This window comes from Alosa sapidissima, chromosome 13 (genome assembly GCF_018492685.1).
Source record: "Alosa sapidissima isolate fAloSap1 chromosome 13, fAloSap1.pri, whole genome shotgun sequence".
NCBI lineage: Eukaryota > Metazoa > Chordata > Actinopteri > Clupeiformes > Clupeidae > Alosa > Alosa sapidissima.
Window position 1 is genome coordinate 25,643,289 of NC_055969.1, and position 15,000 is coordinate 25,658,288.

A 15,000-nucleotide genomic window follows, 5' to 3' on the forward strand; every position below is an offset into this window, starting at 1 on the left:
CAGCTGCAGCTGGTCCTCGTAGCAGCGCAGCGCCAGCTCGTAGTGCCCCTGTGCCATGTGCACGGCGGCCAGGCGCCCGTGGGCCTGGAGCTCCCCCTGCAGGTCACCCAGCTGCTGCTGCACGTGCAGCTCCTGCGTGTGATAGGCCAGCGCGCGCTCGTACTGCTGCAGCAGGCGGTGGGCAGCCCCGAGAGCGGCGTACGCGCCCGCCTCCATGCGCCGGTCGCTGTCTCCGCCGCCACCGCTGCCACCGCTGCCACCCTGCTGCTGCTGCGCCTGTGCCAGGGCCAGCTGCTGCTCGTAGAACTGGACGGCGCCGGCAACATCCTTCTTGCACACGTAGATGTCGCCGAGGTTGCCGAGCGCCCGGAAGCGCGCCTGCACGTTGCCCAGCGACTGCGCCAGCGAGAGCAGGTAGCGCTGGCACTCCTCGGCCTGGGCGTACGCCCCCAGGGCCTTGTGGGCGAGCCCCAGGTTGCAGTAGGCCTTGGCCTGGCTCAGCTTGTCGTGCAGGTCCCTGGCCAGTGCCAGGTCCTGTTCGTAGTACTTGACTGCCTGCTGGTAGCTGCCCAGGCAGTAGTGGGCGTAGCCCAGGTTGTGGCACACTTTCCCCTCGCCCTCCATGTCCTGGAGGTCGGGCACCAGACGCAGGTACTGCTCGTAGAAGGGCACGGCCTGGGCGAACTCGCCACGTGAGCAGTGGAAGTTGCCCAGGTTGCCGAGGGCGCGCGCCTGGCTCTGGACGTCGCGGAGCTCTCGGGCGATGCCCAGGTGGTGCTGGTAGTGCTGCAGGGCGCGGTCGTGGGCGCCCAGCGCCTGGTAGGCCACGGCCAGGTTGCCGTGCGTGGACGCCTGCGAGGCGCGGTCGCTCACCTCCATGGAGATCTGCAGCTCCTGCCGGTGGTAGCGCACGGCCTGCTCGTGGGCGCCCAGCGCGTTGTAGGCGTTGCCCATGTTGCCGTAGGCACGGCCCTGGGCGGCGTAGTCGCTGAGCTCCTGGGCGATGGCCAGGTGGGCCTTGTGGAGCTTCAGGGCCGTCTCGTAGTCCCCACACATCTGATGGATTATGCCTGTGAGAGGGCAGGGGAGGGGAGGAGGAAAGAGGAGAGGAGGAGGAGGGGGAGGGGTGGGGGAAGAGGAGAGGAGGAGGAGGGGGAGGGCAGGGGAGGAAAGAGGAGAGGAGGAGGAGGGGGGGGAGGGGAGGAGAGGAGGGGAGAAGAAGGGACAAAGTAAGGTAGAGGAGAAGAGAGGAATACAAGGTAGGAGGAGAGGAGAGGGGAGTGGAGTAGATTGGAGGAGAGGAGAGGAGAGGGAGAGGAGAGGAGAGGAGAGGGAGAGGAGAGAGGAGGGGAGGGGAGGAGAGAGGAGGGGAGGGGAGGAGAGGGGAGGGGAGGAGAAGAAACTTCAACTTTGGTCTCCAGTGAATGCATCATCATTGTTATTTTCTGTCAATCATCTCAGTTCCAGAGCTCCCTGTTGACAGGAGTTTGCAGAACTTACCAAGACAACTCTGATCAGAGTGTAAACACACACACACACAGACACAGACACAGACACAGACACAGACACAGACACACACACACACACACACACACACACACACACACACACACACACACACACACACACACACACACACACACACACAGCCTCTGTCTCAAGTGGGAGTAATTAGAATCCATGCAGCCTGGGGCTTCTGAAAATAACCTCGCCTGCATCCCAGGGCTAAATGACAGCAAGAAAAACTATCACACACACAGACACAGACACACTTACAGAAACAAACACACACACAAACACTTACAGAAACACACACACACACACACACAGAGAAGCATCCACACACACACACACACACACACACACACACACACACACACACACACAGTTTTCCCCTGCCTCCAGCAGCTCTGATGAGAGCTCTGCACAGTGAATAATGCAGACAGTGGCGCTCTTTAAAACACCTCATTAGAGAACTCCCCCCCCCCCTCCAAGAGGACACAGAACAGAACACAGGCTCTAAACAAGCTCCCCCAACTGTTCCAACCCCCCCCCCCCCTCCCACCTCCTCCCACCAACTCTTCCCACTCTAGAGGGAACTACTCTGACTGACTTTGGTATGAGAGGGAACTACTCTGACTTTAGTATGAGAGGGAACTACTCTGACTGACTTTAGTATGAGAGGGAACTACTCTGACTTTAATATGAGAGGGAACTACTCTGACTGACTTTAGTATGAGAGGGAACTACTCTGACTTTAGTATGAGAGGGAACTACTCTGACTTAAGTATGAGAGGGAACTACTCTGACTTTAGTATGAGAGGGAACTACTCTGACTTTAGTATGAGAGGGAACTACTCTGACTTTTGTATGAGAGGGAACTACTCTGACTTTGGTATGAGAGGGAACTACTCTGACTTCTACTCTACTCTGACTTCATTGTGTGGCATATGGGAGAATTGAGCAGCAAAAGCTCTTAGAATCCTCACCTGTGTGTGTGTGTGTGTGTGTGTGTGTGTGTGTGTGTGTGTATGTGTGTGTGTGTGTCTGCCCATGCTGCTGATAGGACTAGTCTTCATGTTACTGCCCTTTCAGCAGAAACACACAGAGAGCTCAAATTGCCTGTGCTCAGGGCCAAACGTGAGCTCTCTCTTCAATAAGAGATGAGCTGAGGGGATAGCCAGGAGCTGCTGACCTCATCCTATCACACCCTACCACACCGCACCATACCCTACCTCACCCTACCACACCGCACCACACCCTACCTCACCCTACCACACCGCACCACACCACACCACACCCTACCTCACCCTACCACACCACACCACACCACACCGCACCCTAACCTTAAACAGGTCTACTTTTACTTTTGTAGAGTTCATGAGCCCCCATGTTCATGCCCCCAGAGTGTAGCACTGTAGCTGCCCCATGTTCATGCCCCCAGAGTGTAGCACTGTAGCTGCCTGAAGCTGTTGGCTGCAGCAACTCGAGCTAGAAGAAGACATATCTTGACATTTGACCTTTGACTACTTTATTGGAAGAGGTGCATCTCCAGACCCAGGCTGAGGTCAATGTAAGTGCATCATCTGATGCTTGATCTCTGACTCTCACTCAGGTTAGAAGAGATGCACCATGACCTTTGACCTCTAAAGCCAGCTCACAAAAGGTGCATCATCTCCTTAGACATTTGACCTCTGACCTTAAGTGGACCACACACCAGCACCAGAGTGTGACACAAGACGCTTTCGGTGTTCAACTACTTTCACCGCCGCCTTGTGGATTAAAATTCAGCTTTATTTTTGTCTGTGCTACTCCATCCATGTAATGGATTACACTCCATGTAATCCATCGCTTATGGAATGCTCGTCAGCAGCACTATGGGGGGGGGGGGGGGGCGCCGCAAGTGACAGAAAGTGTCGGTGTACATTTTGCTGCTGATGTGCACTCCGCTTTACCCAGGTTGGACGAGGGGCATCTCCTGACCCTTGACCTCTGACCTTTAACTAGGTTGTAGCGAGTGCACCTTCTGACCCTTGACCTCTGACCCTTACCCAGGTTGGAGGATGCCCGCCCCTGTGCGGCCTGGTCCTTGAGCTCGTCGGCGATGCCCAGCTGGCTCTGGTGGTATTGCTTGGCGCGTTCCAGGTCCTGCATGCAGCGGGCGGCGTGTCCGAGGCCGGCGTAGGCGCGCATCTGGATGGGCCGCTCTTGCAGCGCGGCGGCCAGGTCCAGCACACGCGTGTGGTACGACAGCGCCTTGTCGAAGTCGCGCCGGTAGTGGTACGCGCTGCCCAGGTTGCTGTAGGCGCGCGCCTCCTCCCGCTGGTTGCCTAGCGACTTGGCGATGCTCAGGTGCTGCTCGTGGCACTGCACGGCGTTGTCGAAGTCGCCCATGGCGATGTAGACCGCGCCCATGTTGCCCAGCTCGCGCGCTTCGGACAGCTGGTCCTTGGACTGCTTGGCCAGCAGGACGCACTGCTTGTGGCTGGCCAGGGCGTTGGGGTAGTCTCCGATGGCTGTGTACACGTGGCCGAGGCTACTGAGAGCACTGGACGCCGCCTGGACGGGACAGAGGAACACAAAGAGAAGGGGTGAGTGTGTGTGTGTGTGTGTGTGTATGTGTGTGAGAGAGAGAGTGAGTGTATGTGTGTGTGTGTGTGTGTGTGAGAGAGAGTGAGTGGATGTGTGTGTGTGTGTTTGTGAGAGAGAGAGTAAGTGTATGTGTGTGTGTGTACAGTATGTGAGAGAGAGAGTAAGTGTATGTGTGTGTGTGTGTGTATGTGTGAGAGAGAGTGTACTGTATGTGTGTGTGTGTGTGTCTGTGCATGTGTGTGTGAGTGTGTGTGTGATGTTGTGCAATATAAACCAGAGTACTGTTGTACACAATCCCTACAACACTCACTACAAACTTACACCCACCCACACACCCACACACACCCACACACACACACACACACACTCTCCTCTGTTATTAAATAGACTTCCCGCTGCTCCATTCATCTTTCTGACAAGCAGAGTATTGATCACCACAGCAACAGCACAATCTCAGCACTCCAAATGACTTTGGCCCACTCCTGTGGCCTCTAGTCCAACACACACACACACACGCACACACGCACACGCACACACACACACACACACACACACACACACACACACACACACACACACACACACACATACACAGCTCACCTCGCGGTCCTTCAGCTTCATAGCGAGCACCAGCTGGTGTCTGTGATTGGTCAGAGCCTCTCTGTAGTTGCCTTTGGAAAAGAAGGCGGAGCCTAAGTTTCCATGAGCACGACACTCTCCTGTCTGGTCACCTGCGGAACACAAGACACACACATAAGATAAACAACAAATACAAACATGACAACACAGACAACATAAACACAAACTCAAACATAAAAATGCATTCCTTCTACACACAAAACAAAGAAATGATGCTTACAATACACACACAAGTCATACAATAAGTATATATACTCTTTTGATCCAGTGAGGGGTCAAAATCAAAATACACACAACATACACAAGTCACATGAACATATACAAACATTACTGACCATTCACACAGTCTACATGATCACAACTACGAACACCATCTAGTGAATTAACATGAATGTCTGACAGGACAGCATTTTCTCATCTCCGGTTTAGTTCTGGTTCAGAACCCACACAAGGTTTAGTTCTAGTCCTGGATGATCAAAAGTTTAGTTCAAGTCCCATTCTTAAGGTCCCCTATGGTTTTGTTCTAGTCCTGTCCATAATTCCTCTAGGGTTTAGCTCTGCTCCTGAGTTCAACAAACGTTCAGTTCTAGTCCCAATCTTGAGCCCACACAAGCTTTTTGATGTTATTTTTAAGTTCAAGACCTTCTGAGCTCACAAAAGGTTTAATTCCTGTTGTTTTGGTTCTGGTTCTGGTTCCAAACTCACCTAAGGTTTTGGCCACCTCCAGGTCCTGCTGCATGTAGGCGGTGCTTTTCTCCGTGTTGCCCAGCGACCAGTAGGCAGAGCTGAGGGAGGAGAAGACCGACCCGCGGAGCTTCAGGCTGCAGGTGCCGATCTTGAGGGCCGCCTCTAGCACCACCACCGACGCGCCGTGATGGGCGGCGCCCAGCAGCTCCTGACCAATCACAGACACCACCACAAACGGACTCTTATCCAGCTTCATCTTCTGCAGCTGCTGATAGGTGGGCTCCAGCGACTCTGGAACGTGAGAACCACAAGAATGCGTTAGAACCGCATAGAATGCATTAGAACCACAAAGAATGCGTTAGAACCACAAAGAATGCGTTAGAACCACAAAGAATAAGTCAGGAGCGCCACACAGAACACGAGTGGAGAGTCCCAGCCTGAGGCCAGAATGCAAACACAAAGACACAAACACACACACACACACACACACACACACACACACACACACACACACACACACACACACACACAGAGCCTGAGAGTCCCAGCCTGTGGCCAGAGACTGGGTCAGTTTCAGCAGTAAGAGATGCAGCAACTGAAACTGAATACAGACCACCTGACCGCACACAAACACACACACACACACACACACACTCTCTGAGTCTGAGGTACATACGGCGCAGTGGGGACTTCATGGCAGCCTCCACCATGCCCAGTAGCAGCTGAAGGCTCTTGGGGTCCTGAGCCAATCCAGACGCAAACGCTGCCAACGCATCGGCATGGCGACCAAGGTACTGCAGGGCCACACCCTGTCGGAAGTATGCCTGGTGGAGAGGAGAAAGAAAGAAAGAAAGAAAGAAAGAAAGAAAAAAGAGAGGATGGGAAGGGAAGAAGAGAGAGAATGTAAAAATGTTTAGTTTAGTTTGTTTATTTGTATTATAGGAAATTTGTTTTCACATACCATACAAGCCTCACCGACATGAAATACATAGGTACACACAGTTACGGTTCTTCACCCACCACCCTGTTACCACATACCCCACCCACATAGATGTTAACAACACATATACAGCACATATATCACAACAGCATGTAAGTCATTACCCGTGATGATGACATATTTACTTTGCTCAGATAGTGATAGTGAAGTCACCATCATCGCCACCATCATTATCATCATTTGACACAATCACATCTATTTTTCTTCATCTCAGACACATGACATCCGACCTTCACCTGAGGGACAACCCTTTAACACACACCACTTTACTCTGTGTGTGTTTTTGTTTGTTTGTTGTGGTGGCTGTCATTGTTGTTCCTGATACTGTTCTGCACTAGAACTGACCCGCCACCCTACCGTACCAAAACAAACACTAGCACCAACCAAAGATTCTAGAGCGGAGCGTAGCGCTCTAGAATCTTTGGTACCAACACTGTTGCATGGCAACAATAACAAACCTGTTGCTATTAGCCAAGATGTTATTTTGTATGTTTATATTTTTATGTGGCAAGGCAAGGCAAGTTTATTTATAGTATTACATGTCAAACTCAAGGCCTGCGGCCAAATGCAGCCCGCTACGTCATTGTATGTGGCCCGCGAGAGCTTGCTTTTTAAAGTAGCCTATTCACTTGAAAATTGTGCTTAATGCTGACGTGGCCTGGGATGAAAATGAGTGTGACACCACTCCTCATCTATATCATAGAGGTGCAATTCAATGTGCTTTACATAAACAAAAGCAAGAATAGTAAATAAAGCATTAAAGACCGATAGTTAATAGTTTAAAAAAGTAAAGTACATGATATAGAATAATTAAAAGACATAAAATTGCAGAGTACATCTGATTAAAAGGCAGTGGATTTGATCAGTTGCAAGAAATCATGTGATGACAGTTTAGCCTTACGTAAGTCTAGATTTGAAACTGGCAGCAGTTGGAGCATTTTTGATTGCTGAACCGCATCACAGCTAAAAGCTGCTTCACCATGTTTAGTTCTGACAGCGGGTTTTCGCCAAACAAATATTTATTGTGTATCCTGCGAGGTCTGGAGGGTGTGCACTGCTGAGGCAAGTCTGCTAGATCACTTGGCCCTGTCTAATTTGGTGATTTATAAACAAGCAGCAGTCTTTTAAAGTAGGTTTTGTGATTTACTGGAAGCCAGTGCAGGGATTTGAGTACTGGAGTCATGTGGTCAGTTAGAACCTTAGCTGCTGCATTTTGTATCACCTGGGGCTGTTTGATGGTTTGGTGGAGGGAGAGCGAGCGAGAGATGAGAGAGAGAGAGAGAGAGAGAGAGCACTTTCAATATAAAGCAGAGAGAGTTCTCCTTATGCTTGCCCATTGTTCCGCCATTCATAGCTTCCTGAAAGTTTGTGGGAAATCACATGCCTGTCACTGGTTTAGAAAGCACAATAATTCACAACATGTGCAACCGTCTTAATATAGCAGCACATCTTGCTAAAACTCCTGACAGCTCCAAGGGCAAGAAAACACACAGAGGCACAAACACACACACATACACACGTGCACACACACACACACACACACACACACACACGTATGTAATAGAACAGAGAAAAGCCCAAAATGAGACTATCAAGGTGAACACACACATATACATAGACACAGGCACACACACACACACACACATAAACAAACAATGGGAAAGTTAAATGGGGCAATGCAGAAGTCTTGTTTGATGTCCGTTCCATCTCCTGTCTCCTCTTACAGAATGTAGGCCATGGAGTAACTGATGAGAAGCCTTAAGGGCCTGTCTGGCTGTCTGTCTTTCACTATCCAACACACACAGTGACACTGTCAGATCATCTCTCTCTCCCTCTCTCTCTCTCTCTCTCTCTCTCTCTCTCTCACACACACGCACACACATACACACACACACAAACACACAGTCTCAGTAACATCATTGCATCACCCAAGAATGACTGCCCAAGTTTAACATCACCAGAGAAAGAGAGAGAGAGAGAGAGAGAGACAGAGAGAGAGAGAGAGTGAGAGATACACAAACACACACACACACACACTGGTTGCACTCCACCCATCCCACAGCAGAAGAAAATGTAAATATGGCTACTTGGTTTAAACCTATCATTACACACACACATACACACACACACACACACACACATACACACACACACCTACGCGCACACACACACACACACACACACACACACACACACACACACACACACACACACACACACACACACACACACACACACGCACACATGCACACACACACACACACACACACACACCAGTGTTTTCCCATAGAGTATTTTCCTGCAGGCCCAGCCTGGCAACTGTACAGTTTTTGGGTCAGACTCAGGGTTGCAGCTCTGGCTAAGGACTGCAAGGAGATTCACACACACACTCACACACACGCACGCACGCACACACGCACGCACGCACACACACACACACACACACACACACACACACACACACACACACACACACACACACACACACACACACAAAACATTAAGTGGGGAACATCGGATTGGGTTACTATAACAACATCAAAATATAGCTGAACGTTAAGTACAACAGCAGAGACAATGAGTGAGATAAATACACAGACAGACAGACAGACAGGTAAAGAGACAGACAGCTGACCGACACACAGACAGGAAAACAGATAGGTAGACAGACAGACAGACAGACAGACAGACAGACAGGTAAAGAGACAGACAACTGACTGACACACAGACAGGAAAACAGATAGGCAGACAGACAGACAGGTAAACAGATAGGCAGACAGACAGACAGATGGACAGCCCAACACACAGACAGACAGCTAAAACAGACAGCTAAATAGACAGGTAAACAGATAGGCAGACAGACAGGAAGACACAGACCTAACCCATACCATGAAAACACATTCCACACCAAGGACACACTGGACAGAAGCCCCTCCGCTTCACCCTTTAAACAATCTTTTCCCATCGTCTCCATCCTCTTACAAAAACGCAGAAGACAATGTCACGATGTCGTCGTTAGCCACACACTCTGATCTCTTTAGAAATTATTTGTTCAAGACATTTATTCAAACAGCTCCACCTCGCTTATTCACAACATCGCTAACCAGTCTGTAGTAAGCATAGCCAGTCACCATCCTTTTAAAGGAGAACTCCAGCGATTTTTCACAATATCGCTAACCAGTCTGTAGCAAGCATAGCCAGTCACCATCCTTTTAAAGGAGAGCTCCAGTGATTTTTCACAATATCGCTAACCAGTCTGTAGCAAGCATAGCCAGTCACCATCCCTTTAAAGGAGAACTCCAGCGATTTTTCACACAGATCTCTGTTTCCAAGGTCGCCAAGTACCCCACAGTACTACGATAGCTACAGTGCTACACTTTGGGGAAATCTTTAAAATCGTGTCCCCCCTTCTTTCGTACTGACAGTACTCTGTGACCTCGAGACACAGAGATCTTTGTGAAAAATTGCCGTATTTCCTTTAAAAGTGTCCTCCGATCGACTGAAGCACCTCACAATCTCTTGTCTTATTCTTAGCTAAGCCGAAACGCATCTATGCAATAAACACGTTTTTTATGCAAAGTGTGGCCTTTTTTCTTCCTTAATGGCACTTATACGTTTATCACAATTATCTGACCCCAATAACAACAACAACAACAACAACAAGCAAGGCAAAAAACAAACCCTAAAACTCACGCCTCATTTTCACATAGTATGCAGGGGCACCAATAAAACTGACTGCCTCATACTTTAAAACCCCAAAAAGAGGGGCTGGTAGACAGAGAAAGAAAGAGGACGTAAGAAAGAGAGAGACAGAATGGAAGAGAGAGAGAGAGAGAGAGAGAGAGAGAGAGAGAGAGAGAGAGAGAGAGAGAGGGAGAGAGAGGGGGGCATTTAACACTCCTTTCTTATAAACTTGTTGTGTTATATGTGCCTTAGTGGTGTCGTTGTCTAAAATTCCCTCGGGATAAATAAAGTATCTATCTATCTATCTATCTATCTATCTAAGAAGGAGGGGATAGATAAGATATCAGAGAGGGAGAGAGATAGAAGGTGGAAGAAAGGAAACGAGAGAACAACGCCCGTCTTGACTAAGCGTCTAAGAGAAAGGAGAAGGGAGATGATCCACTAGGCTGTGCTCGAAATATCGATATTACGATCGTGACATACTCATGTATCGATATTACGATCGTGACATTCTCATGTATCGATATTGCGATCGTGACATTCTCATGTATCGATATTGCAATCATGACATACTCCTGTATCGATATTGCGATCATGACATACTCCTATATTGATGTGTAGATGCTGCTGTATCAATATGGCATCAAAAAAATAAAAGCAAGAGAAAAGTTCATTTGAAGTTTTAAAGTTAATGTTAAATAATAATAAATAATTAATAATTCATGAATAATAATACATTATAATAATAAATAATTATTGTTAATAGCTATCAGATTTGAAATAAATGTCAGATCTAAGATCTCTGTGGGCCTCAATTGAAGTGTTTTTAAGTTATTGAAGTGTTACCCTTAAGGCTTTGCCTTCGCTGCTAGATATGAATTATAAAGAACAGCTGTAGTGTGAATTCTGTTATGATCATGGCCATTATTCAGATATGTGAATTATATTATGCTCATGGTCATTATTCAGATATGTATTGATCATGGTCATTATTCAGATATGTGAATTCTGTTATGATCATGGTCATTATTCAGATATGTATTGATCATGGTCATTATTCAGATATGTGAATTCTGTTATGATCATGGTCATTATTCAGATATGTATTGCGATACATATCATTGTGGCCTCATGTTGCAGGCAATAACCAGCCCTACCAGGGCCAAAACCCCTTTATTTACACACACACTCTTTCTTTCTCTCTCTCAAAACCCACCCCTACCAGAGCTTTTTCATACACACACACAAACACACACACACACACACACACACACACACACACACACACACACACACACACACACACACTCTCTCTCTCTCTCTCTCTCAATACCAAGCCCTACCAGAGTTAAAACCCTCTTTTTCGCAGACATACACATACACACATCTCTCTCTCTCTCTCTCTCTCTCTCTCAAAACCCAACCATACCATGGCCAACTGTGTATTTTTCTCACTTTTTCTCTGTGATTCTCTCTCTCCATTTCTCCTCCCTCTATTCAGTGCCCATGTTTAGATAACAGCTGAGGAAATCAACAGCTCCTGCACAACGAGAGCACAATGACCACACACACACATGCACATCCAAAACACACAGTGACACTGCCAGTTCATCTCTCTCTCCATCTCAAACACACACACACACACACACACACACACACACACACACACACACACACACACACACACACACACACACACACACAGACCTTCATCCAGCTCCTCTGGTCTCTGTGATGGATCCCCATTCCTCAGGGGAGGCATGGGCTGACTAGATTACACACACTCAGAAATATAAACACCCAATACCTGATCAAACACACACAGAGACACACACAATACACACACAAACACACACACACAATGACCAGATCATAGAAACACACTCAGACACACACACACACACACACAAATATCTGCAGACACAAACAATCTGTCTTACAAGAACTTTCATCATCAAGCAGGAAATACACAATGTTGACCTCAAGGGTTAGTGTGTGAGCACACACACAAGTAAGAGTGGTGTGTGTGTGTGTGTGTGTGTGTGTGTCTGTGTGACATACAACTGTAACGTGAGAGTGCAACAATCTGCTGAGGTTGTAAGGAGACGGACCACTATGTCCAGACAGCACACACACACACACACGCAAACCTCCAGTGCATACACACCAGCCTGTGCTGCTGAAGAGCAGATACCTATGCAATATTACCATAATCTAATCCAGCAGTCTCAGGCAATTCAATAGAGCTCATATACGCCCACCTACACTTTCTACCTATCTCTCTAAATCACACACACACACACACACACACACACACACACACACTTTCTCTCTCTCTCTCTCACACACACACACACACACACTGTGGACACTGTTCTGTAATTAATTTGCTTAGAGGACACAGAGAGAAGAGGAGAGACCGATAACAAATTAAAGAGAGAAGATAGAACAGACAGGCAACTACACCACATGACTTTTGGTGACGGTGCTCCTAAAATCACTCATCTGATCAGAAACCTTACACAGGAATCCTTTCTGGGTCAAAAGTATCGTTGCGCCAGACTGACCTAACGCAATCTGCTCGCAGCATCATCAGGTTACCGCTTGCCACCAGACTCCCAATTGCGCTGTTTGTCAACTCAAACACAATTTGGATCTCAGAACCACCACAATATCTCACACAGCACTTAAATCCAAAATGCGCTGGATGCTGTCCACTCTTTCAAGCAAAACGTCAAATTAGCTACCTTACGGCGACATCAGACATTCTTACCTTCTTCCGCGGCTGCCATTTCATCATATTTGTAGGCCAAAATGGTCAGCATCCGAACCTTACACGACCCCTTAAACTCAAAATACTTCACAGGCGAAAAGCTTCCGCGGAGAGGCGCTTATTCACCGGAGTGCTGAGCTTCGCTTGTTGCGAGTGCCGCGATTTCCAGTGTAGCAGGGACTTGTCTGCGCGAGGATGCAAGCACCCTGCAGTCACCCAAAGCGATGAAGACGGGACGGAACCGCCGTCTGATATTTCATCCTCAGAGTACATCAGGTAAAAGTTTTGTCCCGTATTGTGCTATCGGAGCAGAAAGGTGAAATTGAAAAAAAAATATCGACATTTAAATCTGGAAGTATCTACGGGAGAAAGACGACACTGTACTGTCCCTACAGTAGGCTATCACCTGGGGAAACCTTGCATTGCTTCTCTGATTAATGTTAATCGCTGTCAAAGTAATGTCTGAACATTAACAACGGAGTTCATATTAACCAAAGGCGGCAAAACTTAAATAGTTCACTGGAAGCAAAAGCACATCCTTTACTCAAGAAAACACATCGGCACTCCAAGTAACGAAGTCCTTTCAAATACCAGAGAGACAACGTAATTCCATTCACCACATCTCAGAGTGGGCGGCATAGAAACAAAACGCAACATTCAAACGCTTGGAACAAGAGCGGTGTGCTTTTTGATGGAAAATCCCATTCATGATAGTGTCCTGAAAAGTTAGATGTGAATCCTGCAAGGGCTGTTCGTCTGACTTGAGAGCTAAAGACTACAGTAGTAATAGCTTTCTTAACGGCTCATGTTGCGCTTTGAGGAGATGGTGGGAGAGAGGCAGAGGCAGTCTGACTCCTAGCTGCTGGGTCATAAAACCCACAATACTTCCATCTCTCCTCTATTTCCCTCTCCTCTCCTTTCCACCTCGTTGAGTAAACCAACCACACCAACCACTTTCCCTCTTGACTTGCTAACCTCATCCAAGTATATTCATGTGAGTCCACTGAATAATGTAAGACTGAGGTGAAAGGTCGCAGTGGATCTAAGGTGTGTGAGAAGGATTTAGGACTCTTCACACCGACTGACTGACTGACAGACAGACCGGGTTTCTCTCTGAGTCTGTCTGTCACTGTTAGAAAGAGTACTGAGTAACCAGACTCCAGCCGGCAGGGCTGTGAGGTACCACTACAGGGCTCAGGTTGTCTGCGCTCTGCCCTCTGTCCTCTGGCCCGTTGGCCTCCCATTGGGCCATTTGAGGTGCAGTGTGGTCAATCACGCAGTGCAGTTACTATGGGCAGAACTATCAGCACCAATCTATTTAAACTATCAGGATCTTCATTGAGGAATCATCAGGTTTCCCTCCAAGTTTACCTGGTTCACAGTAACAACAGTGTGTGTGTGTGAGAGAGAGAGAGTGTGTGTGTGTGTGTGTGTGGTGTTTGATGTGTACGAGTGTGAAAATTGGTGTTTTCGAAGCAACAGACTCTGACTCTTCAGTTTTGGCTCAAAAAGCTGAACTGCCTTCAGGGTACTGTCAAAGACACAGGAAGGAATTGTGTTAGCTGAGCTAAAGAATAAGCTGTTACCCCGGTAGCCGCTGGGTGTGTGGAGTTAGTGGTAAATTAGGTTAATTATTAGACTCCGCCCACTCCACTAAACTCGCCCCAGGACATAGGCAGAGGTGACTGATCCAGTTGTCATGGAGACCGAAACTCTGGTCTCCTGGTCTATAATGACATGATGGAAATGTTGATTTTTCTGTCAAAACTCTTCTTTAAAAAATACAAAATACTTGCCGTTCCGACTTCATTAATGTATAACGGCTGAATAAGCTCAGCTCTATACAGTAGGCCTAAGTACTTACAGATCAGATGTTGATACTCTAAGGACAGCCGTGTGTGTGTGTGTGTGTGTGTGTGTGTGTGTGTGTGCGTGTGTGTGTGTGTGTGTGTGTGCGTGTTGTGATAGTCTAAGGTCAGCCCTCTCCTGCTGGACCACAGAGGAATAAGTAGAGTCAACCAAACCCTGTGATCCACTGCTGAATAATTCAACAAAAAAGAGGGAAACACAATCTCTGGCCATTGTCAGACTGAGCAAACTGTGAACGGGAGAACCAGATGGCCAA

General features: G+C 47.9%; 1 protein-coding gene across 5 annotated transcripts in view; it reads right to left on the reverse strand.

Annotated features, from left to right (window-relative positions):
* ttc28 (tetratricopeptide repeat domain 28) overlaps positions 1–15,000 on the reverse strand; it is a 52,873-nt gene that overhangs the window by 16,736 nt on the left and 21,137 nt on the right. For 3 of the 5 annotated variants that reach the window (XM_042059807.1, XM_042059806.1, XM_042059808.1), the window contains 5 exons: positions 6,095–6,242; positions 5,437–5,709; positions 4,693–4,823; positions 3,552–4,059; positions 1–1,070 (listed from right to left, as the gene is read on the reverse strand). The exon at positions 1–1,070 is cut by the window's left edge and continues 15 nt beyond it. In XM_042059807.1, the coding sequence (XP_041915741.1) occupies positions 1–1,070; positions 3,552–4,059; positions 4,693–4,823; positions 5,437–5,709; positions 6,095–6,242 (2,130 nt within the window). Of the gene's footprint in view, positions 1,071–3,551; positions 4,060–4,692; positions 4,824–5,436; positions 5,710–6,094; positions 6,243–12,875; positions 12,953–15,000 lie in introns of those variants that run through there. The other 2 variants (XM_042059810.1, XM_042059809.1) reach the window with 1 other exon arrangement.